Here is a 26,801-nt window from a genome sequence, read left to right on the forward strand (position 1 = left end):
CTGTCTAAATACACCTACTTGCTATGAAACACCAGTACTGCTCTATTACAATTATCTTTTTTATTTAAAACCTTTATTGCACATATATGGCTGCTATATTTAGATAGCAGATTGCTTTCTTTAGTTTGTCAATGTTAATTTAAGGGCATATACTTGCTATTAAAAATATTATTCTTTAATATAATGCATTAATTACAGGAGTTTGCCTAGGCCAGACCTATTGACTTTGTCAACGCAAGTCTCTTATTGTCACTATTATTAGATCTAATTAGTATGACCTCTGATCTGAGTGATAACTAGCGCTGGTACCCTTTTCGCAGATGCAAGTCAATTCATAGCCCGATTTCTATGATTAAGCACACAAATGAAGACTCTTTCTGGGCTTTGAGGGACATTTATCTCAAGGCCGCTGAGCACTAATTGCCTATTTAAACATGCCACATAATGCTGTGATTGTCGCAAAAGCCATACAAAAATATTTGCTTTATTTCAGGAGGTATATGTGAGATTATAAATCCATGCTGAAGTCTTTTTTATTAGGTGCACCTAGAACTTTAAAGTCCCCTGATCAGTTTTGAAGAAAAAACAATGAAAGTCAGCAGACCACACTGAAGGTTAAAATATCAGATGCCTATACAGATTTATTATGCATGACTGCAGGCTCTTACCATCTCGAAATGCAGTTTTTTTCCCAAAATATTAAGTTCATACCCCACTGTATTGTTTCACGAGTTTTATTGTACGCATTAGTGTGCTAAATACGCCTTTTTATCGTCGAATTGTGCATTTGTGAATGAAGATGGTTTATTTCAAGTGTATTAAGTTGAAAAACACGTTCCAAGTCAGAGGGTAGATTTCAGTTCAAGATAGCAAAGCTTCTGTTTACCCAAAGCCTTTGCTAAAACCTGCCAATAAACTGACAAGTACTGTATAAACACACTTCATCTGTAGATTAGGTTATGGCCTGTCTTTCAGAGACCACGCCTTTATTTGTGTTTGAATTAAATCGAAGCGTTTTTGTCGTTTAAAGTAAATTAAAGTGTTTTTGTCGTTTAAAGTTCTGCTTTTTTTGCTTTGAGCAGCGGCCTCTGCTGGCAAAATAAAACGGGGATCTTTTGCAGAGTGTAGAATTATTCCTTGTGGCATGTAATATTTTAAAACTTGCGTTTTTATATACTAGCTTTTGTAGCTATTCATACCGCACTAATGCCATTTCTGTTCAGTCCATACCTTCCGCTTACTACAGCTGTCCGAGAGGAGCATTAACATTATGAGCCATTTTGCCAGTTATTTCATACTTTCAGCATTAGAAGGTTGTTAGAGAGGCATTTTTGAGTCTGATAATGAGACTGAGTTTAATTTGTATTACATTTCTTTTGCGGAAGGCATGATACTGACATTGACATTTTGTGTGGCTGCTCAGCATCCCAGTGGCTTGCCCTTTCCTTCCAAAGCAGAGGTAGCGAGAATGATTTTCCTAAACACAGCCAGATCAGAGTAAGCCATTTAATGGAGGAGAACTTGTGAACCCCAGCTCTTTGTGCAAGTTGGCCGCTCCTCGTGTTCTGTGTTGAAAAGCCTGAGACTCCCTGCTGTGATGTCCATACAGATTGTAGAGAGCCACCCGGCCTCTGTAATTTGTATCTGGTTCCGAGTGTCCGGACGGAACACGGAACCGAGGTGAAGAAATAAATTAGGGTCTGCGCTTACGCAGTCCCGTATTCTACCCACCACGGAGTGCACGCGTTTTTCCTTTCTGGGCCCAGGACTGGTCGAGGCCTGGCGCCCCACGAAGTCTACACAGATGACCCTCTGACCTTTTTCTCTTTGTGGCCGTTTGCATGGTGGCAATTCCAACTAGAACTATGTCACTTATAGGGGGAGAGTTCTGACGGGGTTCTGGTACACCATTGAGCCTACTGTTAATTGCAGCCCTTTTATGTCATGTCTACAGAACATACTTTTACTGCAATATGATAAACCTAGATGCCAGTGCAATGTATGGTGCACTTGAGCTGGGCTGGATCCACCGACGGAGGACGCAGGGTAATGTCCTGCAGACGGGCTGCAGTTTGAAAACTGAAGAGAGCCCAAGAAAAGCGACATAGAGCTTCTTATGTTGGTTATCTCGAGTACTGTGTATAAGCTGCCGTCCTCGAGGTCCGTGACCTCTTCCTCCTCTCCCTACAGCAGACATATCACCCCTGCCTGCTTTTAAAGTGGAACATCCACGTGCACACCTCGGCACTCAAACTTGCATGCCTGAAACAAGGGCATATAGCCTTTTTTATGGTGACTTCATATTTAATAGTGTACACTACCATTTATGTATGTGTATGGACATCGCAGAACATGTTCAGGTGCTCCATAGCAGTCAAGTAAATGATTGTTTAGTTTATTATATGACAATCTTCTTCAAACTACTGGGTCTAAAGGTGGGTGGAGCTTCATACAAGATGTCCTCAAGTAGGACTAAATATCTCATAAATTTGCAAACATTAAGCACCACTAATCTGCCCCACACTTATCTGCCCTTGATGTATTGAGGCAAGATCACCACTACCTTCATATGAGTGACTAGGTACTGAACAACCTATGGAAAGTGTGGTAAACCAGAGTACATATAAGACATTAGATGAGCAGACTTTGTTGATAGTCAGCTTATCTTTGAATCCTGGAATTAATTATGTACATTTTAAAGAACATTTTTAATCCAAGTTGGCAGTTGACCTCAGCAACTGACCTATGACAGTAGAGTCAAGAGTGGAATCACGTAATAGAGACATTGACTTCGACCAATTTCACGGCCAGATAAAAATAGTATCAGTAACTGTATCGCTTGAAAAACTGGCAACACCTTCGAAACAAATAGATGATGGCAAAAATTGTCATAAATAAATAATCTCTGCATTTCTATCATGTTTTCAAATAGAGATCTTGGAAGATTTGTAGAATTGTTCAAGGACGACTTACAAATAGTCGAATCAAAGCTCATCTCATAGGAACATATTGAATATTTTTATCTCACCATCTTGAGCTCAGAGAACAGTTACTTAGAGGCAAGAGGTTGGTCAGAAGAGAAAGTTGAGAGGGGCTTGAAAATTGCACTTGTAACAAAAACGGATATCGCATATCATCAGACCCTTAAGAGGCACAGAATGTATACTGGTAACCATCGGGTATTTGAGCAGGTGGTGCCGACATGGCTGGCCTCATAGTAAGGTCAATTCTACTTATCGATCATTTGAATCCTCATATCGCAAAGTGCCGCCTTGGAAAACACAGGAGTCTCCTCACGTCTGCAGGGCCAGGTACACTTACAAATGCATGATTGTAGCAGAACTGCCTTTTTACTGCACGGTGCTCCCAGATTTTTCCTTTTTTTCTGGACCTTGTTTTTGTTGGCTTTAGGGCTCTGTGAACTCTACCACTGCTAAACAGTAGTAAAGTGCCTGTGCTTCCCCAGCAAACCATGTGTTGTGTATAGAAATTTTACATATATGACAAAAATATATTTCTGCCAAGAGCACCACTGTCCTCTGGCTGGGCTGCAGTTTAAATGCACTTCACTGATCCATGTCATGCAAACACGTCTTAGCCATATAGGAAAAGCTTGTTTTTATATATTCACAATTCACCCCTAAAGTTGCCTTGTAAGCCCACATGGCAGGGTGTTGATATATAAAATACGGCACACTCCATACTGGAGTTAGAGTGTCTTCACAGTGGAATACAACTTAAAAGCTATTTTACTATGTAGGGCAGGCTAGATGTTTCCCTAGCAGGCCTAGAGGGAATTCAGTCTCCATTTTCTACCTCTGCTTATAAAAGGGCTGGAAAGCTGCTTCAGTTATTCCCTGCTTGGTTTCTAAAACTGACTTAATCTGATGTTTGATAATTTAAGCAGAAAATTAACTTTGTAAAATGTTCTGCCGTTCATCACAATTTAAGAGCTGAAAAACACATTGTTGGTTGAAATGGTTAATGACTATGGTTCAGTTGACCATGGCTTGCCTCTCAGCCCAGGAAAGGCCAATGGTAGTTAAGTACTGATCACTTTTCAGAGATTAGCTGTCAGTTAGCGGACAGGAAAAGTTGACAGAGTGAAAGACCACTTTAGCACTATCTCGTTTGATTGGAGATGCCAAGTAGGAGGAGGGCTTCTTGTATTCTTCCGCAGGGCCTTGATAGGCAGACTCCAGACATAACAGGAGGGAGTCTTCTGGGTAGAGAAGTGGCCAAAGTGGTCAACAAGCGGAAGGCAGATGCCTGTTGGCAGTTGGGTCCAGCCATCTTGAAAGTAGGACTCTTGGGTAATTTTATAGTGAGGCAAATAAGGAGTTCTGCAAAAGGGAGGTAGGGGACTGTGAGAAAATCGTTAGGATTGGGCAGTAAAATTCATCCACTCCATTGCAGTGCACAGGACACATATGGCACTTCCACCATCATCTCAGAACATTCCTGAACCAGGAAATACTCCATTTGATGAAAGCTGCCCTACTGGAAGATGAATCCTAATTTCTGACTCCTGCTTGGAGAAGACGACCCCCACAAGGACAAAAGGGCCCCTGAATCTTGTTCAAACCTATGGACTCCAAACGTCAATGTGTTGCTCTCCTGTTTACCTGCTACAGGGACATCAAATCAGAAGCACTCCTGACTCAAGAGAGCCAAGCTGACTAAATAAAACTATACCCTTTAGGAGCTATAGCTGGAGAAAGACCTCATGCCCAGAAGCCAGCCCGAAGGGACCAGGGCTTGCAGGATTGACTAGAAGAAGCTTTCCCAGCAATTGAGGACTAAATCTGGATGTAAAACCTTTGACTGGAACAATTGCTTGGTGTTTCGACCTCCTTTCCATTGTAGTCATCCTGAAATTGCACCCAGATACCATCTACCCAGTATTGTTGTTTTTCCATAGCGCTTGACTTTTTTCTAGTCTCTTTTTGATTAAAACCTCAAAAAATCATATCTCCTGTTGTGCTTTTTCTATTTTCATGATCTTGGTGTATTTTTCTCTATTTTACTAAACTGTTTTGGGAATTTTATTGTGTTGTGTTATTTACTTTGAAATTGTTGGCACTGCCTGAATTTAGCATGCTCTTCTCTGTGGATTGCCTGCCGCTTGTGTCACTCCTATGAGAGGTTGAAAGGAGATTCCCTTAGAACTGTGTTTTGAACTAACCAGAGTGTGTTTATTGAGTTGGTAGTGATGGCCCCCTCCCATATTAATAAACACATTTCTGACATTGGTTGCCAGTGCTGGGATCAGCAGTACCCTGTTCAAGGATGCACTAATAACATCTGATAAGTCCGGTTTGGCACATACTGCCTATGCATAAAGGCACACATATCGGAGGCAAGGCTCCAAGGGGGGTTTAAAGGTTAGCCCTCACATTCCTTGTAAAGCCATTGTTAACTGATGTATTGTCTGTGTTTAGCCTGACCAGTTATTGTTTTGAAATGATGTGAATGAGAATGGTTTCCGTTAAAGAGATCCTGGGGTATAGTGTCCTTTAAACCCATTAACTACACTCATTGGGTATGTAGGAGGGGGAGCACCTCTCTTCTGGTTTGGGACTGTGATATATACGCACATCAGAGATTGGGAAGAGAGGAGTAGTTCTTGAGTGCCACAGTAAAGGACTCAAGGAAAAAGTTGGGGTTCCTGAGGTCCCCATAGGTTAGCTGCTGGGAAGGGAAGCAGCCCAAGGATAGCTTGCGATAATGGGAACCTCACAGATGGGACAGTTCTTGGAGTAATAGATATAGTGGTAGCCCCTGAGGAGACAGAAAAGAGGGTACCAAGTGCCTTTGCTTCCCCAGGTGGGATGGTGAATGACCCTACGGATGTCAGAAAAGCGACGGTGGACTCCCTTGATTCCCATGATGGGTTAGTGATGCATCCATTATTGTATTGGACATTATGGGTGAAATCTGCACCAAACTATAGTTTTGCAATAGTTCATTCTATAGACTCGGTTGATGTACTAATTATATGGTAAATCAGGATACCTTAGCAGATCGGACATTAATTTCCACGTATCTACACTCGGTCCCTGTGGCAGGTCAACAGTAATCATTTTTCTCTGACTCCACTTCTTATTAGATTCGGTCCTTTGAATCATCCTGCTGGGCCAAGTTAATTACCCTGCTGGCCAGCTGAAGGATCCATGGCATTCTCACATAATAGGGTCATTAGCTGGGAATTAGACCCGCTCCTGGGAGAGGAGAGGATGCTGATGGAATCCGTGTGTGTTAATTACTTTTCCCACTGCACCTGGCCTGTGAATGCTCAACCCCACAGAAACAAAGAAGGGTACCTAGAACTCTGGAGCCAGGAATTGAACGAGCTGCCCTTTGATGTTTGAAGGAAGAGGACTAGTTTCTGACAGTTATGATTAAGCTCAAATTTATATCTGCATGGAGAACAACACATCTCACAAAGTACTTTCACTGAATGAAAGAGAGCATATTCTGATTGGAGCTACAACTAAAGTTTTGGGTCTGAGGGTGGTGAAGCCTCAAATTGGGTCCTTGTTGACTGTCCTGCAAGCTTAGAGGAGTGCCTGGGGAAGCTGGCCTGGTGTGTGGTGGGTACCTAATGTACTTGCACCTTACACCAGGTCGAGGTATCCCCTGTCAGTGAGTTGTAGACAGGGTCTAGAAGCCAGGCTCTCTAGAAGTAGCTTTGGATGAGCAGCCAAGGCTTATCGAGGAGACATGCAAAGCTCATGCAATACCACTACAGTCACACAGTACTTACAACAAGGAAAACACTTGGTTGTACAAGCATAAACATACTTTATTTTTGGAACACAGTATCAGAAAATACTAGAGAGGCAACCCTCCAATAGGAGGTAAGTAAATACACCATATATACATCAATAAACAGCGAGAGGCATAAAAAGGTTAGAAAACAGTGTAAAATAGCAATATGCAATGGTAGCCCTAGGGGGAGCCCAAACCATATACTAAGAAAGTGGAATGCTGACACGGGCCCCCACCTGGGTAGGTTAATCTTGAAGAGGGGAGCAGGGAGTACTAAGAAACCACACAGGTAAGTAATGTAGTACCCCCACAGCGACCAGGAATGCAGGAGTAAAACACTAGATTTCCCCAAAACCACCCCAAAGGATGAAAAGAAGAAAAAGAAGACCCTACCAGCAGTGCAAAACCGAAGATGGAGACCTGTTCAGAGAGGGGACCAAGCGCAGAAGTATATGTGGAGTCCAGGGGTAGTAGGAGATACTACCACCCAGAAGTACCTTTTGGAGTTGGTTGACTGAGAAGGAAGACAAGTCAGCACTGCAGCACAGAAGCTGGAGAAGAGTTCCTGATGCATGCAAAAGGTGCTCCACGCTGGAATCTGGATTGCAGATGGGTGTCGGTGAAGGAATTCCACCAACAAGCCTTGGCAAAGGCAAACTCGTTGGATGAAAAGGGGCGCTGCCGGGGACCAGCAAGGTTTAGGTGGACTCTACCCAGGAGGGGGAGTCACAGGGGACCCTCAACGTCGCAAAAGGCCCACAGGAGCAGAGGCAGCACCCACAGGTGTCCCACAGGACAGGGACACAGAAGTTGCTGAAGCAGCCCACGCAGCACCACAGAAGTTGCTCCCACGTTGCCAGAGGACCACGCAGCGGTCCAGAAGCTGCAGGAAGGAGTGCTGGGTGCTGGAGTTACACATCACCTGAAGTTCCTCTTGGAGGTGAAGCAACAAGCCTTGGCAGCTGCACATGATTCGGTGCACGGTGGTACTGTCTTGCGTGGGGTGGAAAGGACTTCCCACCTCCAAAGTGCGATAGCTGGTAGAGAGAACCAAGGGAGACTCTCCGGACCACCACTTGTGATGCAGGACCCACGGCACTCTGGATGAGGGGGGATCCACGCAGCCGGTTGTCAATGCAGCCAGGTACCTGTACTTACAGGGGAGTGATGCCTTCACCCCAGTGGAGATTCCTACTTCTTCTTGTGCAGGCTGAAGAGATGCCATCTTTCTGGGAAATGTTGCAAAGCTGACAGGAGTTCCGGATACAATGTTGCAGAAGAGTCTTCCTCGTGACCTGCAGCTTGTAGGTTCCCGGAGGACCCTCTGGTGGTTCCTGAGGCCAGAAGTCGAAGCAGAGGTTGCAGAGGAGTCCTGGTAGAATCTTGCAAACCGAATCTGAGGACCCACCCCAGAGGAAGACCCTATATAGCCCAAAGAGGGGGTTTGGTCACCTAACCAGGTAACTACCTATCAGAAGGTGCCTCTGACGTTACCTGCCTGGCCTGGTCACTCATATGCTCCCAGAGTTCCCTGCCAACCCTGGAATCAAGATGGCAGAACCCAGGGTGATGGACAGGGGAGTGGTCACTCCCCTTTCCATCGTCCAGTTTTGCACCAGAGCAGGGACTGGGGTCCCTGAACCGGTGTGGACTGGTTTATGCACACAGGGCACCAAATGTGCCCTTCAAAGGAAAACCAGTGGCTGAGGAGGCTACCCCTCCCAAGGCAGTCACACCTATTTCCAAAAGGAGAGGGTGTTACCTCCTTTCCCAAAGGAAATCCTTTGTTCTGCCTTCCTGGGCTTGATCAGATCAAGCCGCACAAGGGCAGAAACCTGTCTGAGGGGTGGCAGCAGCTGGGCTGCCCATGAAAACCCCGTAAGTCTGGTGGTAGCAATGCTGGGGGTCCTCTATGGAGCCCCCAGAGCGCACGGGATCATACTTCCAATACATGCAACAGTATTGTGTTATGATTCCGACATGTTTGATACCAAACATGCCCAGGTTCGGAATTACCTTTATGTAGCTGGACATAGGTAGTGACCAATGTCCAGTACACGTGTAAAATGGCATCCGCCCGCTCACGAAGTCCAGTCAAATGGGGCTGGAGTACACAGGGCATCTCTGCTAGATGCGGGGATTGCCCTTACACACAGGTACCTGCACCCTGCCCTCTGTGCTACAAGGGCCTACCATAGGGGTGACATAGAGTGACCTGGTGCAGTGATCTTTAGTGAAACCTGGTGTGTGCACCCAGGTTACGTAGACTGCAATTGCAGACCTGCAGAACCCTTTGCATGGGCTCCCTATGGGTGGATTAATAACTGCTGCAGCCCATAGGGATCCCCTGGAACCCCAATGCCCTTGGTACCTAAGTACTGTATAATAGGGACTTACATGGGGGCACAATATGCCAACATATGGGAGAAAAGGTCAGTAGCAATCACATTTTGAGAAGAGAGCATAATCACTGGGGTCCTGGTTAGAAGTATCCCAGTGAACACAGTCAAGCACACTGACAACAGACAAAACAAGCATTTGCAATGCAACGCGTCTCTCGTTTGCTCATGTTAGAGCTGATAGTGTTGTAAACTCCTAACCAGACTTTTCACCTATCGGCAAAAGTGCATTTATGTACGTGACCCGAAAAAGTGCAATTAACTATGTAAAGCGCTCGACTTCTGCCAAGCGAAATCGCGCTAGTAAAATAGAGAAAAAGTAGTCCACGAGCCGGACAGAAAACAGCGAGCCTCGCATGTTTTCTGTACTTGGTCGATGCGCTCGAGGAGGGCTAGCCACCGGAAAAGGCATGACGTATGCATGCTTTCGACTAATGAAAGCAAGCAGATTTTATTAGGCAAGCCCACGAACCAATGAAAAACACTGACCTGACGTCGACAGGGCTCCGAGCCCTTTTCTAAACACTAAAGCGTCTCGCTGCGATACGCATGCGCGAGCGCATGCAACGCAGACTCGACCCTAAAAAGGGGGTAACCATGCCAAAAAAGAGGGCACTTTCCTACAAGTGCCTTTTACATCTCAAATTAGTCTTCAGGCCAGTCATAGTGCATTTAGGGAGAACATTCAGGTAGCGTCTCAAGTGGACTGCCATACTGTAATCTACACCACACCTTCTCAGGAAGGTTTGTTTAGAATATAAGATATTTTTCAAATGTATTGTTGTTTGGATGTGCTGTTACACATACCTCATCACACACGTCTCCTTGAGGGCAGCCTTGCTGCCCTGGCCTACCTACCAAAGGTGTCTCAATTTAATTTTTAAATGTCAGTATTCTTTTTGGAGAAATGTTAGAAGTGCTGAGTGAATCACATTGGCACATGCATTTACTTCTTCCTTTTAGTTTGAAGGTACTATCTAGATGAAATAGAAATATTTTACAAAAAATGTATTTCAGAATTGTCAGAAATTAAGTACAGGCTGCGCAATATAGATCCTTTTTTGCTGAACCTGAGATTGTTCAGTAGCCTATTCAACTACTTTAAATATGTGTCACTGAAAATTGTTGGTTAAAATCATTGTGGACTGTCTCAGTCAGTTATCTTTTTTATGTTTTCACATCATGCCCCCAAACAGCAAAACCAAGTTTCTACACTTTCAGACTGACACAGTACAACATCATATCCAAGCCCTAAATTTATCATAGTCCCACCCTATAACTACATATAAAGTCTTGTAAATTGATTAAGACACGTAACCGCACATTGTATTGTAATCGTATTTATATAGCGCTTACTACCCCTGACGAGGCGCCGAAGCGCTTTTCGATGAGTAGCACGCTACTCTGGAACCCAACAAGAATTAATGATGGATTAGTATCGGGAAATAATTAGTACAGTTTTAGTATTATTATGAGTTAATTTGAGGCGCGGATATGAGAGTTTGTTAGTTAGATTGACTGGAGTAATGGAGGGGTGGAGGAGGAAAGAAATCCAGAAGTGTTAATTGGGAGTATATCCTTCATTTACTCAACCCAAAGGCTTGGGATGAGTAAAGGGGGGTGGAGGAGGGAAGAGTATGTGGAGGGGTTAGGGAGAGCATAGTAGCAGGGCGAGATAAATGCAGGAGAATTTAGTAGGGTTGTGTGGGAGGTCACAGTAGTAGAGTGAGTGTAGGAAGTTGGCTCTGTATGTGCTATTTCAAAGTAAGGAATAGCATGCACAGAGTCCAAGGGTTCCCCTTAGAGGTAAAATAGTGGTAAAAATAGATAATACTAATGCTCTATTTTGTGGTAGTGTGGTCGAGCAGTAGGCTTATCCAAGGAGTAGTGTTAAGCATTTGTTGTACATACACATAGACAATAAATGAGGTACACACACTCAGAGACAAATCCAGCCAATAGGTTTTTATATAGAAAAATATCTTTTCTTAGTTTATTTTAAGAACCACAGGTTCAAATTCTACATGTAATATCTTATTCGAAAGGTATTGCAGGTAAGTACTTTAGGAACTTCAAATCATCAAAATTGCATGTATACTTTTCAAGTTATTCGCAAATAGCTGTTTTAAAAGTGGACACTTAGTGCAATTTTCACAGTTCCTAGGGGAGGTAAGTATTTGTTAGGTTAACCAGGTAAGTAAGACACTTACAGGGCTTAGTTCTTGGTCCAAGGTAGCCCACCGTTGGGGGTTCAGAGCAACCCCAAAGTCACCACACCAGCAGCTCAGGGCCGGTCAGGTGCAGAGTTCCAAGTGGTGCCCAAAACACTTAGGCTAGAATGGAGAGAAGGGGGTGCCCCGGTTCCGGTCTGCTTGCAGGTAAGTACCCGCGTCTTCGGAGGGCAGACCAGGGGGGTTTTGTAGGGCACCGGGGGGGACACAAGTCCACACAGAAATTTCACCCTCAGCAGCGCGGGGGCGGCCGGGTGCAGTGTAGAAACAGGCGTCGGGTTCGCAATGGAAGTCAATGGGAGATCTAGGGATCTCTTCAGCGCTGCAGGCAGGCAAGGGGGGGGTTCCTCGGGGAAACCTCCACTTGGTCAAGGGAGAGGGACTCCTGGGGGTCACTCCTCCAGTGAAAGTCCGGTCCTTCAGGTCCTGGGGGCTGCGGGTGCAGGGTCTCTCCCAGGTGTCGGGACTTAGGATTCAAAGAGTCGCGGTCAGGGGAAGCCTCGGGATTCCCTCTGCAGGCGGCACTGTGGGGGCTCAGGGGGGACAGGTTTTGGTACTCACAGTATCAGAGTAGTCCTGGGGTCCCTCCTGAGGTGTCGGATCTCCACCAGCCGAGTCGGGGTCGCCGGGTGCAGTGTTGCAAGTCTCACGCTTCTTGCGGGGAGCTTGCAGGGTTCTTTAAAACTGCTGGAAACAAAGTTGCAGCTTTTCTTGGAGCAGGTCCGCTGTCCTCGGGAGTTTCTTGTCTTTTCGAAGCAGGGGCAGTCCTCAGAGGATGTCGAGGTCGCTGGTCCCTTTGGAAGGCGTCGCTGGAGCAGGATCTTTGGAAGGCAGGAGACAGGCCGGTGAGTTTCTGGAGCCAAGGCAGTTGTCGTCTTCTGGTCTTCCTCTGCAGGGGTTTTCAGCTAGGCAGTCCTTCTTCTTGTAGTTGCAGGAATCTGATTTTCTAGGGTTCAGGGTAGCCCTTAAATACTAAATTTAAGGGCGTGTTTAGGTCTGGGGGGTTAGTAGCCAATGGCTACTAGCCCTGAGGGTGGGTACACCCTCTTTGTGCCTCCTCCCAAGGGGAGGGGGTCACAATCCTAACCCTATTGGGGGAATCCTCCATCTGCAAGATGGAGGATTTCTAAAAGTTAGAGTCACTTCAGCTCAGGACACCTTAGGGGCTGTCCTGACTGGCCAGTGACTCCTCCTTGTTGCTTTCTTTGTTCCCTCCAGCCTTGCCGCCAAAAGTGGGGGCCGTGGCCGGAGGGGGCGGGCAACTCCACTAAGCTGGAGTGCCCTGCTGGGCTGTGACAAAGGGGTGAGCCTTTGAGGCTCACCGCCAGGTGTCACAGCTCCTACCTGGGGGAGGTGTTAGCATCTCCACCCAGTGCAGGCTTTGTTACTGGCCTCAGAGTGACAAAGGCACTCTCCCCATGGGGCCAGCAACATGTCTCTAGTGTGGCAGGCTGCTGGAACTAGTCAGCCTACACAGATAGTTGGTTAAGTTTCAGGGGGCACCTCTAAGGTGCCCTCTGTGGTGTATTTTACAATCAAATGTACACTGGCATCAGTGTGCATTTATTGTGCTGAGAAGTTTGATACCAAACTTCCCAGTTTTCAGTGTAGCCATTATGGTGCTGTGGAGTTCGTGTAAAACAGACTCCCAGACCATATACTCTTATGGCTACCCTGCACTTACAATGTCTAAGGTTTTGCTTAGACACTGTAGGGGCACAGTGCTCATGCACTGGTACCCTCACCTATGGTATAGTGCACCCTGCCTTAGGGCTGTAAGGCCTGCTAGAGGGGTGTCTTATCTATACTGCATAGGCAGTGAGAGGCTGGCATGGCACCCTGAGGGGAGTGCCATGTCGACTTACTAATTTTGTTCTCACTAGCACACACAGGCTTGTAAGCAGTGTGGCTGTGCTGAGTGAGGGGTCTCTAGGGTGGCATAATGCATGCTGCAGCCCTTAGAGACCTTCCCTGGCATCAGGGCCCTTGGTACCAGAGGTACCAGTTACAAGGGACTTATCTGGATGCCAGGGTGTGCCAATTGTGGGATCAATGGTACATTTTAGGTGAAAGAACACTGGTGCTGGGGCCTGGTTAGCAGGGTCCCAGCACACTTCTCAGTCAAGTCAGCATCAGTATCAGGCAAAAAGTGGGGGGTAACTGCAACAGGGAGCCATTTCTTTACACAAGCCCCCCCCCAGCCCACAGGCCAGGAGACTCAGCCAACGCTGGAAGAGTCTTCCTAGTCTGTCAGGCGAGGAAGAGTAGAGGAAATGGCTGGTTTGTTGCAGGGCCTACTCTGCCTTACATCCTCCTGTTCAGGTCATTCCCTCTGGGGAACTGACCCACTTCCACAGTGATAGGACCTAGTCTGAACTGCCTCTTGTCTGTGCTTTTTATGTCTTTACCCATTCTCTCTATTTTGAGGTCAGAGGTATCCACCTCTGCTAATCTTATCTTAGCCAGGGTCACCCCTAGCTTACCCAAAGAGGTTACCCAGAGCTGGAGTAACCCCACCATGACCAACAGGGTCAGGGGGCCTAACTTGTTATTTGGCATGGGGTCAGACCACCATGCCAAGGATAGTGCAGCCATAAAGGCTAACACCCAGCAGAGGCCACTGACAGCTGTCAGTGCCCAGAACCACACCTTTAGCTCTTCACCTACAAGGGAAGGGGCTAAGTTACAGGCTTCTTTGGGTTCAGGGTGCCTGTCTGCTGTATTAGAGTGGGGGGTTACCACATCTTGTAGTAAACACCCTTCTTCCACTCTTTCTTCTGTTAGCTGAGGAGCCACCCACTCAGGCTTAACAGTTGCCTGACTAGCCAGGACTTCTTGTGGGTCAGGTTGGACTTTATCAGAGCCATTTTTGGAGTTCTCCCCTACTGGAGCAGAATCTCCTTGGCTTGCTGGAACCTTGGCTAAAGGTTGTCCACCTTTCCTACTCTGTTTCCTTTTCTTTTTCTTCTGGGGCCTACTTGCATTTACTGCAGAGGCAGGCACTCCAGAATCCTTGGGAGAGGACTGGCCCTGGACCAGTTCTTCTCTTAGGCTCTGACTAACCTCTGGGTAGTCATTTCCAAGGAGACAATCAAGGGGGAGGTCTGTACTGACTACCACCCTTCTCCAGCTAAAAGTTCCACCCACTTCTATGGGCACAAGAGCCACAGGCCTATTAGTGACCCTGTCTGGGCTAACTCTTACTCTGGCCATCTCACCTGGGATGTACTGGTTTGAGAGTACCAGCCTGTCATGCACAATAGTGTGACTGGCACAAGTGTCTCTCAGGGCAGTGGTTGGGATTCCATTCACCAGTAGGTGGTGGAAGTGTCTACTTCCCTCTGGAATCTCCAACTCACCTGTTGGGCCCTGTTTCCAGTTGAAGGCTATGAAGACCTCCTCATCTGAGGAGTCATCTCCCATGGCTACACTGGTTACCCCTGGAATTTTGTTCTGGGGTTTGTTTTTGGGACAAGAAGTGTCCTTGGTGTGGTGCCCAGACTGTTTACAGTTGTGGCACCATGCCTTAGTGGCATCCCAGTTCTTACCCTGGTACCCACCTTTGTTTTGGGTTGTGTCTTGGGGCCCACCCACCTGTTCTGGTTTTTGGGGGCCTACAGAGGACTCCTTTTCTTTGTTTCTAGGGTCACCCACTTTCTCCTGGGGAGTTTTTGTAACCCCTTTCTTTTGGTCACCCCCAGTGGAAGTTTTGGTTACCCTAGTCTTGACCCAGTGGTCTGCCTTCTTTCCCAATTCTTGGGGAGAAATTGGACCTAGGTCTACCAGATACTGATGCAACTTTTCATTGAAGCAGTTACTTAAAATGTGCTCTTTCATAAACAAATTATAAAGCCCAACATAGTCACACACTTCATTTCCAGTTAACCAACCATCTAGTGTTTTTACTGAGTAGTCTACAAAATCAACCCAGGTCTGGCTCGAGGATTTTTGAGCCCCCCTGAATCTAATTCTATACTCCTCAGTGGAGAATCCAAAGCCCTCAATCAGGGTACCCTTCATGAGGTCATAAGATTCTGCATCTTTTCCAGAGAGTGTGAGGAGTCTATCCCTACACTTTCCAGTGAACATTTCCCAAAGGAGAGCACCCCAGTGAGATCTGTTTACTTTTCTGGTTACACAAGCCCTCTCAAAAGCTGTGAACCATTTGGTGATGTCATCACCATCTTCATATTTTGTTACAATCCCTTTGGGGATTTTTAGGATGTCAGGAGAATCTCTGACCCTATTTAAGTTGCTGCCACCATTGATGGGACCTAGGCCCATCTCTTTTCTTTCCCTTTCTATGGCTAGGAGCTGCTTTTCCAAAGCCAATCTTTTGGCCATCCTGGCTAACTGGATGTCCTCTTCACTGGGGCTATCCTCAGTGATTTCAGAGGTGTTGGTCTCTCCTGTGAGGGAACCAGCATCTCTGACTATTATTTTTGGAGTCAGGGTTTGAGGGACCCTGTTCTCCTTAGATAGGACTGGTAGGGGGGAATTGTCCTCCAAGTCACTATCCTCTTCCTCTGAGTTGCCACCCTCAGAGGGGTTGGCCTTTTCAAACTCTGCCAAAAGCTCCTGGAGCTGTATTTTGGTAGGTTTGGGGCCCATTGTTATTTTCTTTATTTTACAGAGTGACCTTAGCTCCCTCATCTTAAGATGGAGGTAAGGTGTGGTGTCGAGTTCCACCACAGTCACATCTGTGCTAGACATTTTGCTTCTAAAAGTTGGAATACTTTTTAAGAATCTACAACTGGTTCTAGAATCTAATTCAAACTTTTACAAACTTTTAAACTCTAAAAGAAATGCTAAACAGGATCTAACACAAGGCCCTAGCAGGTCTTTTAAGAATTTAGAAAACTTTTCAAATTGCAAAAATGAATTTCTAATGACAATTTTGGAATTTGTCGTGTGATCAGGTATTGGCTGAGTAGTCCAGCAAATGCAAAGTCTTGTACCCCACCGCTGATCCACCAATGTAGGAAGTTGGCTCTGTATGTGCTATTTCAAAGTAAGGAATAGCATGCACAGAGTCCAAGGGTTCCCCTTAGAGGTAAAATAGTGGTAAAAATAGATAATACTAATGCTCTATTTTGTGGTAGTGTGGTCGAGCAGTAGGCTTATCCAAGGAGTAGTGTTAAGCATTTGTTGTACATACACACAGACAATAAATGAGGTACACACACTCAGAGACAAATCCAGCCAATAGGTTTTTATATAGAAAAATATCTTTTCTTAGTTTATTTTAAGAACCACAGGTTCAAATTCTACATGTAATATCTTATTCGAAAGGTATTGCAGGTAAGTACTTTAGGAACTTCAAATCATCAAAATTGCATGTATACTTTTCAAGTTATTCGCAAATAGCTGTTTTAAAAGTGGACACAGTGCAATTTTCACAGTTCCTAGGGGAGGTAAGTATTTGTTAGGTTAACCAGGTAAGTAAGACACTTACAGGGCTTAGTTCTTGGTCCAAGGTAGCCCACCGTTGGGGGTTCAGAGCAACCCCAAAGTCACCACACCAGCAGCTCAGGGCCGGTCAGGTGCAGAGTTCCAAGTGGTGCCCAAAACACATAGGCTAGAATGGAGAGAAGGGGGTGCCCCGGTTCCGGTCTGCTTGCAGGTAAGTACCCGCGTCTTCGGAGGGCAGACCAGGGGGGTTTTGTAGGGCACCGGGGGGGACACAAGTCCACACAGAAATTTCACCCTCAGCAGCGCGGGGGCGGCCGGGTGCAGTGTAGAAACAGGCGTCGGGTTCGCAATGGAAGTCAATGGGAGATCTAGGGATCTCTTCAGCGCTGCAGGCAGGCAAGGGGGGGGTTCCTCGGGGAAACCTCCACTTGGTCAAGGGAGAGGGACTCCTGGGGGTCACTCCTCCAGTGAAAGTCCGGTCCTTCAGGTCCTGGGGGCTGCGGGTGCAGGGTCTCTCCCAGGTGTCGGGACTTAGGATTCAAAGAGTCGCGGTCAGGGGAAGCCTCGGGATTCCCTCTGCAGGCGGCGCTGTGGGGGCTCAGGGGGGACAGGTTTTGGTACTCACAGTATCAGAGTAGTCCTGGGGTCCCTCCTGAGGTGTCGGATCTCCACCAGCCGAGTCGGGGTCGCCGGGTGCAGTGTTGCAAGTCTCACGCTTCTTGCGGGGAGCTTGCAGGGTTCTTTAAAACTGCTGGAAACAAAGTTGCAGCTTTTCTTGGAGCAGGTCCGCTGTCCTCGGGAGTTTCTTGTCTTTTCGAAGCAGGGGCAGTCCTCAGAGGATGTCGAGGTCGCTGGTCCCTTTGGAAGGCGTCGCTGGAGCAGGATCTTTGGAAGGCAGGAGACAGGCCGGTGAGTTTCTGGAGCCAAGGCAGTTGTCGTCTTCTGGTCTTCCGCTGCAGGGGTTTTCAGCTGGGCAGTCCTTCTTCTTGTAGTTGCAGGAATCTAATTTTCTAGGGTTCAGGGTAGCCCTTAAATACTAAATTTAAGGGCGTGTTTAGGTCTGGGGGGTTAGTAGCCAATGGCTACTAGCCCTGAGGGTGGGTACACCCTCTTTGTGCCTCCTCCCAAGGGGAGGGGGTCACAATCCTAACCCTATTGGGGGAATCCTCCATCTGCAAGATGGAGGATTTCTAAAAGTTAGAGTCACTTCAGCTCAGGACACCTTAGGGGCTGTCCTGACTGGCCAGTGACTCCTCCTTGTTGCTTTCTTTGTTCCCTCCAGCCTTGCCGCCAAAAGTGGGGGCCGTGGCCGGAGGGGGCGGGCAACTCCACTAAGCTGGAGTGCCCTGCTGGGCTGTGACAAAGGGGTGAGCCTTTGAGGCTCACCGCCAGGTGTCACAGCTCCTACCTGGGGGAGGTGTTAGCATCTCCACCCAGTGCAGGCTTTGTTACTGGCCTCAGAGTGACAAAGGCACTCTCCCCATGGGGCCAGCAACATGTCTCTAGTGTGGCAGGCTGCTGGAACTAGTCAGCCTACACAGATAGTTGGTTAAGTTTCAGGGGGCACCTCTAAGGTGCCCTCTGTGGTGTATTTTACAATCAAATGTACACTGGCATCAGTGTGCATTTATTGTGCTGAGAAGTTTGATACCAAACTTCCCAGTTTTCAGTGTAGCCATTATGGTGCTGTGGAGTTCGTGTAAAACAGACTCCCAGACCATATACTCTTATGGCTACCCTGCACTTACAATGTCTAAGGTTTTGCTTAGACACTGTAGGGGCACAGTGCTCATGCACTGGTACCCTCACCTATGGTATAGTGCACCCTGCCTTAGGGCTGTAAGGCCTGCTAGAGGGGTGTCTTATCTATACTGCATAGGCAGTGAGAGGCTGGCATGGCACCCTGAGGGGAGTGCCATTTCGACTTACTAATTTTGTTCTCACTAGCACACACAGGCTTGTAAGCAGTGTGGCTGTGCTGAGTGAGGGGTCTCTAGGGTGGCATAATGCATGCTGCAGCCCTTAGAGACCTTCCCTGGCATCAGGGCCCTTGGTACCAGAGGTACCAGTTACAAGGGACTTATCTGGATGCCAGGGTGTGCCAATTGTGGGATCAATGGTACATTTTAGGTGAAAGAACACTGGTGCTGGGGCCTGGTTAGCAGGGTCCCAGCACACTTCTCAGTCAAGTCAGCATCAGTATCAGGCAAAAAGTGGGGGGTAACTGCAACAGGGAGCCATTTCTTTACAGTGAGGTTTGGTGAGTTAAATGTGGAAAGCGGAGGGAAGAGCTTAGGCAGAGTTATTTGGGAGATTAAAGTAGTAGAAGGAATTTGGGATGAGTCAGAGTGAGAATGGAGGATAGTTTGATAGAGACATGACATATGATGATGAGTAGATAAGTGTGATAAGATGAGAGCAGGAATTCATAGATATCTAGTATAACAACCCACCCAGGAGCCATGCAATGATCCACGAAACATGCCAAGCACAGAAACAACATATACACATACATACATACATTTATGACATAGTAGCGATACATATTTTCTAAAGAAATTATAAATAAATTGAAATATACACATAATCTGAAAAAATATTTATCATCATAGGTATATACAGTTCATACTTGTTTGAATATGGTGGTTTTGACGGAAAGAGCCAACTCTTGAGTAGTTTTCTGAAGACAAGAAAGTTGTCTGTGGCTCTTATAGTTGGGGGTAATGAATTCCATAGTTTGGCTGCTTGGACGAAGAAGGATGTCCCACCTATAGTCTTTTTCTTGTATGGTGGTGTTCTAAGGCGGGTGCCAATCTTGAGCGGAGGTTTCTTTGTTGGATGTATTTGGTAATTTCATTTCTGATAAAAAGCGGTCCTGTTCCATGTATAGCTTTGTGGGTGATACAAAGCAGCTTGAAAGTGCATCTTCTGGCAACGGGTAATCAATGTAGTGCTCTCAAGGCAGGGGAGATGTGGGCTTGCGGCTTTACATGTAATAGTAGCTTGGCTGCAGAATTCTCGATATGTTGTAGTTTTTTCATAACAGATACAGATGATCCATGGTAGAGGCCTTTGACATAATCCACTTTGGATTGTACAAGCAAGATAGTAGCTTGCACCTTGTGTGGAAATCCGAGGTGGGGGAAGATGCATCGTAAAGTCTTCAAGGTGATGAAGCTTGTTCGTGCTAATTTGTCCACTTGGGCATTCATAGTTAACTTGGAATCCATGGTGATTCCTAGGTTTTTAACTTCCTTGGATAATTGAGGAGGTGGTCCGAGATCGTCAGGCCAGACGCACAGAGGGTCATAATTTTTCCAGTCACCACATATGAGTATTTCTGTTTTGGAGGTATTTAGTTTGAGATGGCTCCAGGTCATCCACTGATCAACGGCTCTGAGGCAACTGAAGATTTGTGAGTTTTCAATGTTTTTGGGGCATTCTGATTTAAGTAGTATTTGTGTGTCATCTGCATAGTTGTAGCATGTGAGATGGAAATCATTGATCAGTTCTGGTAAAGATATCATGTAGATGTTGAAAAGCAATGGTGAGATGATTGACCTTTGGGGGACCCCTGCTTTTGTAAGGTAGGGTTCAGACAAGAAGGGGGGCGAATGGATGATATTAGATCTTTTTTGAAGATAGGAAGTAGTCCAGTCGAGAGCAATCCCTTGCATGCCGGCTTCGTGGAGTCTTTGAGTTAAGGTGCCATGGTCAACTGTATCAAAGGCAGCTGAGAGCTCCAAGAGAAGTAGTGCAGCAACTCCATTTCGGTCGACTGTGTTTTTAAGATCATCCCAGATTGCTATGAGTGCCGATTCAGTGCTTCTTCCTGTGCGGAATCCAGTTTGGAAGTCTGAAAGTATAGAATTGTCTTCAATGAATTATGACATCTGGGTGAATGCTACTCTTTCTATCAATTTGCCCAGGAAAGGTCCATTTGTGATTGGTCTGTAGTTGTTGGGGTCTTGCGGGTCTAGGTTTGTTTTCTTTAATAAAGGTCGTATGTATGTCTTTTGCAGGTCTGCAGGAAAAGTTCCTGAAGTTAAAGAGTTGTTGATGATTCTTCTTACAGGTGTGGCAGCAGAAGTAGATAGAAGAACGTTCTTGAAGATTTGTGGTGGGCAAGGGTCAGAAGGGCAACCAGAAGGTTGGCTTGCTTTGACCAAGTCCATAAATTCATCCTGGGGTATTTGTTTGAAGGACTGTAGAGGTTGGGTTGGTTTATTCTTAAAGGGTATTTTAGGAAAGGGGTTGGTGCTGATGGTTTTCTTCTGTTTTAAATAGGAGTCCAATGTGTCTGCCTTGGTTGTGTAGTGAGTTGCCAATTTGTTTGTGAAATCTTGAGTAGTGGGATGACTTCCTTCCATGCATGTAGGTTTTCGAAATTCATTGAGAATTTTATTAAATTCCTTGGTTGTAGATTGAGCATTTTGAATTCTGTCTGAGTAACATCTTTTTTTAGCTTTTTTGATTGATGATTTGTATATCGTGTTAAGTTTGTGTAGCTGCAGTTTGTCTTAACTGTTGTTTGTTTTGAGCCAGGTCCGCTGCAACTTTCTGATTTGTTGCTTTATCTTTTTAAGTTCTGTGTTTCTCCAAGGTGTTGGTTTTCTTTTGTTGTGTTTAGTTTTTCTGAGTGGTATTAGGACATCAAAAGCTTCCTGTAGCCACTCATAAAGTTTTGGCACATAATTAATTGTATCAATATCTGTGTTTGCTGTTAGTTGTGTTTTCTAAGTGATCCAAATTGAGTTTGCTCCATGGTCGATAGGTGTATGTATGTAAGTAGTTATGGGGTGTGTTGATTTGTGGAGTTGTATGTCGAAAAGTTATCATATGGGCTTAGCAAAAAATGACATCTAGGATGTGACCAGCGATGTGTGTGGGATTGTGTATAATCTGATGTAGGTTCAATGCGACTAGGTCAGTGGTGATAGCTTTTGGATGGGGCATATTGGGTTTGTCAAACCAAATGTTTAGATCCCCAAGAATGCATAGATTGGAGTATAGTGTAATAAGGTTTGAGACTGTGTCTAGAAAGGCATCTGGGAAAGTGGAGTTGTTAGGTGGAGGTCTGTAAAGGAGGAGAAAGTTACAGGAGGAAGTTGGAGTAGGGTGGCATCTGGTAAGGAGGGCTTCACAACCTTGTATGGAGATGTTGTCTGTTTTACTGAGGTTCATTGCCTGTTTGAATATAATAGCTAGTCCACCTCCTCTCTTGCCTACACGGTTTTGAGTGATGGTTTGATAGCCCGGAGGAACGGCTTCGTGCAACACTGGTGCCATGTCATCTCCCAATCAGGATTCAGTTATGAATAGTAAGTCAGGTAGTGTGTCTGTGAGCAGGTCGTAGATGTGGTGCTTGTTTTTTTAGAGTGATCGAGCATTTATGAGCTGGCAGTTTAGAAAAGGTGTGTTAGTGGTAGTGTTGTTTTGTTTAGGAAAAGGGTAAGTAGTATAATGTGGGCTTGAAGCAGGAGTGTTGCTAGTTGTGATAACTGTTTGAGGCTCACAATAGTTTTACTTTTCAATATAGTGTTCCTCTTCCAGCAGGTTAAGGAGGCATTTTGTTGGGTCTGTGTGTGTGGGTGGTGGACTTGGTGGCTGAGAGAGCCATGAGGAGTGTAGTGTTTTTTGTAGAGTAGTTTTATTATGTAACAGACAAGGGGATGCAAGGTTGCTATGAGTGGCATGTTTTTTATTTTGTTTGCATTTGTTTAGTGTGGATGGAGTATGGGTTAGGGGTGGTGGAGGAGCATGTGGATCATGATGTAAGGCTCTCAATTGTGCAATGGAGAAGAGGCGAGTGAATGAAAGTTGCTGGGTTGGGGTGGTTGTGGTAGGTGTTTGTGAATAGTGAGAAAGTAGAGGTGGAGATAGGATGGAATTTTTATTCTTTGTGTAGTCCTGAGGGTGGGAGTGGGTATGACAATAGGTGTAATGTAAGTTTGTGTTGCTTTGATGTGCTGATGTTTGTGGTCGGTATTGTTTTTGTGGAATAGTGAGAGGGGATATTGGTGTAGTTGTTTTTGGTGAGGGATTTGTATGTGAGTTAGTGCTGGTAAGTGGAATTTGAGTGTTAGATGGGGTGTTGATTTGTTTTGGAGATGAATGTACGAGGTGTGTAAGAGGTGATGGGTGTGTGTCAGGGGAGTTAGTATTGGTTGTGATGACTGGAGGAGGTAATATGTGTGGAGGAGTGAAATGTGGGGATTGTATGGTTGTGTGTAATTGGTGAAGAGAGGGGAAGAGTGTTTGTAGATTGTGTGTTTGAAGGCAGGGTTTGGGCATTGTTATGATGACAGGTGGTCTGTGTGGAGCAAACAGCGGATAGTGTTGTTGGTTAGTATGAGCAGAGAGTGTGTATCTGGAAGGCTGAGACTGATAGAAATGTATAGTGTGGTTTTGTGTTGTGTGGGTGATGGCAGGTTGTGTTATTGGCAGTGGACAGAGTAGTGTTGGCTGTGAGAATGCAGGTGTTTGACTGTAGTAGTTGTGGGGGATATGTGTATATGTGTTGTATATAGGGTATTGTGTTGGATGAAGGGGCAATGCAATCTGTCTGTGGTCAGTTTGTGATGCATGATTTGGATGCCTTTGTAGAATATGTGTTTGCATGTTGAGGGATGTGTAGGGGCTGAAACCATTCATGGTCAAATGTGAATTGGGCAGCATTTCTGGCCCTAGTCCCTACCTGTCCCGAACAGGCCCAAACAGACAACTGCCCTTGTCCTCTCCGCCCACAGGCCCAAACAGGCCCAAACAGACAACTGCCCTTGTCCTCTCCGCCCACAGGCCCAAACAGACAACTGCCCTTGTCCTCTCCGCCCTTTGCCTCGACGCCCGGGCTGAGACGCCCTGAATCCTAGCCTTTTATAGGCCTACTGGTCAATAAGAAGCTGGTCCTAACCCTAGCCAATCCAATTTCAATCCCTGATTCACCCAACAAATGGGAGACCCAGCCCTAATCACCAATCATAGCCCTATTCCTGACCACCAATCACAGCCCCAGCCCTAAAACCAGCAACCAATCAGAATCCCAGCCCTAGAACCAACAGCCAATCAGAATCTCAGCCCTATCCACCAATCACAATCCTAGAACTAACAGCCAATCAGAATCTAAGCCTTAGAACCAACAGCCAGTCAGATTCCCAGCCCTCTCCACCAATCAAAACTGTAGCCCTGGAGCCAGCAACCAATGAAAGACCATATCCCAACAACCTATCACAACAACATATGCAACAACCAATAGGAACTTATATAAGGAGCCAGTTAACTGAAGTCCAGTCCCTGTGGTCAGGGGGAAAGCCAACTGCTGCTCTATTCAGAATCTCCTTGGATACAGACAGGCTGAATCCACACTTCCAAGCTAGCAGAGTCTACGTTCCAGGTAAGGGAGAGATTGTTTAAGAAACAAACACTGCTATAGTGCTGGGCTCGCACTCTAAAATCGGGCTTTTTTAAAGCATGATATTTTTAGTTCTTCAAATCCATTAATGAGAAGTACAATGGACAAACTGATTTAAATATAACCAGGGTTCCAGGACCTAGATTTCTAACTGTGCTCTAGACCACGTAAAGATGACCAAAGAGTTTGTGAGTGAAAGGGCTCTTGTAAAATACCCAAAATTGATTGAGCAGTAATAAATCCTTCCCTGTACAGGCCGCCGCAGTTCTTGCTAGATGGATGTCAGCAATACACCATTTAGATATTTGCGGTTAGATATGGAATGATCCCCTATTTTAGGGCTAGTGAACATAATAATAATGGTGCAAATCAGAAAGAAGTATTGTACTCAAGGTTTTAAAATGCAGACCACGTTCAGTTTTTAATTTGTGTGTAATACAATGCTATTCAATAAGAAAGAAGCAAACTTTCCAATGCTGAATTAACAACCATACAAAAATGTTTGTACAGTCTTCATCATTCCATGAGAAGTAATGTCTTCATTTCAATTGCAGGTGTAAGCAAGATGGCGACGAACAGCCTTGTTCTTCCAATCGTTCTTTGGGGACGAAAGGCACCCACACACTGCATTTCAGCAATACTGGTAATGGAGGACTTGGCAACAGTGGTCACAGGATGCCATGATGGACAAATATGCCTCTGGGACCTTACCTCAGATCTAGAAGTATGTGCAAGAGCTCATTGTATGTATGATTGTATTGATCATGTCCTTGTGTTTGAAAGCTGATAACCTCTCTTCCATCTTTTGAGTTATTTTGGTGCACAGGATATTTTCTTTTGTCTGGACATGGAACCTAGGTTTTAGGTTCACTTGTAAGCATTAATAATTACGTTTTTATAATCCATGCAGGCACTTCCATTTAGCTGCCATGTTACACACTGTTAATAGCATGATACGAAAATGCAGTACAGTTAAGTTGTAGAATGTCTAACCAGGGGGCCTGACTCATAGTCTGTCCCAGCTTTTGCATGTAACCAATTTGCGTCCTAAGTAATCACTTTATAGAACGTTATCTTTGTTTTCTTTTCTACAAAAACAGATAGCAGAAAGTTTAATACTTATATTAATAAACCATATATTTACAATTTCTCAAATTTTACTAGGCCCTTTCACACCTAGCTGCCCTTCACTATTTGTGTTTTCCTCTTAAGTTCATAGATGTAACATCTAGAAAGGATGCATAAAATGGGGCAAAGGCACATTGTACAATGAACATTTGTGCAAAAAATGAATCTCTTGCTTGATCTATGGAATCAGCAGTGCGGGGATATGCAGCATTACATATGTTAAAGTCTGTTCAGAAAATCAAACATCTCAGGTGCTGACTTTAAACTTTCAAAGGGCGATGCATCAACATAACCAATCAGTTCATATTATTTTGAGGCAGTAATTGCTGCTTACTTCTTCAAACATCCCTTGAAGAACTTCCAAATGATGAGGGTCAAGAGAAATTGTCACAGGGGAAACAATTAGTTTTAGTAGTTGTAGCTAAATCTTTTTATTTATTTTTATTTTACTTTGACCTGAAACTAACTAAACATATCAATATGATTGCAAGGTCTTTAATCTTGCTTCCTTTTCTGTTGAGAAACATTCTCAATTTGTGGTAACTATCGGAGTGTGAGCTGGCTTTCCTGATTCATGACTGGTTTCACTTATGTCCGTGTTCCACGCTGCAACACATCTTATCCCAGAAGTCTGATGAAATATTGACATCACTTCAGTACTTCAGCAGCAGTATTTTTCTGTTTCATGTCGTTTTGTAAAATTGAGTGTTTGACCTTAGAAATGATATATCTCAGTACCTTATCCTATTTGATGCAGTAGTTTAAAATTTCATATGGCCCTGGGCAATTGAAAGCATCTAAATCTTTAATTGAAAAGATTCCTAATTTATAAAGGGTAATACCCTGAATCAATCTTTCATTGACCCACTGCTTATATCTGCAGTGCATTTCATGTGGTGTTCAATGTACAGAAAACATTTATCTTTTGGAAAAAAGCTCTGAGCTTTATTGTTCTATTTTCATTTTGTGTATTTTTGGTGGTTTGTTTTGGAGATTTTGTGGTGTTTTAATAGCTGTCTTATTTGTAAATGTACCAGACCTAATATGTATATATTTCTGGGCCAGATTTTACACTTAAAGACAAAGTTTGAAGGTTCAGGGTCAGTTTTTATATGGTAAAACATTGTAAATAAATCTCCCAAATTCAAATGTAGAAAAACAAGCTAGCTAACTGTCAAGGTAGAGAGAGAATGTATAAAACGGTTAGAGAGCGCATGTCTGAAATGGAAAGTGTTGTGCAGGTTATGCATGAAACTGAATGAACTGGAATCTCTCAACTCCCCATGTATTCGAAGTTTGGTGCCAAGCTGCTATAAAATAGACTGAAAGTAAAGTCCTACAGAGGAAGGAACCAAGGAGCCTGCATTGACATCCCTTGGCGGGTGATTAGGATGCCATGTTGGAGGGCTTAAGTGTTCCCTAAAGATGGCACACTTTCCCACCACCATA

The 26,801-nt window shown here is 45.1% G+C and overlaps 1 protein-coding gene across 4 annotated transcripts in view; it reads left to right on the forward strand.

Annotated features, from left to right (window-relative positions):
- WDR7 (WD repeat domain 7) overlaps positions 1–26,801 on the forward strand; it is a 972,184-nt gene that overhangs the window by 13,437 nt on the left and 931,946 nt on the right. For all 4 annotated transcript variants that reach the window (XM_069219934.1, XM_069219942.1, XM_069219953.1 and 1 more), the window contains exon 2: positions 24,779–24,948. In XM_069219934.1, the coding sequence (XP_069076035.1) occupies positions 24,790–24,948 (159 nt within the window). In that variant the 5' untranslated portion in view covers positions 24,779–24,789. The remainder of the gene's footprint in view (positions 1–24,778; positions 24,949–26,801) is intronic.

This window comes from Pleurodeles waltl, chromosome 1_1, assembly GCF_031143425.1.
Source record: "Pleurodeles waltl isolate 20211129_DDA chromosome 1_1, aPleWal1.hap1.20221129, whole genome shotgun sequence".
Taxonomy (NCBI): Eukaryota; Metazoa; Chordata; class Amphibia; order Caudata; family Salamandridae; genus Pleurodeles; species Pleurodeles waltl.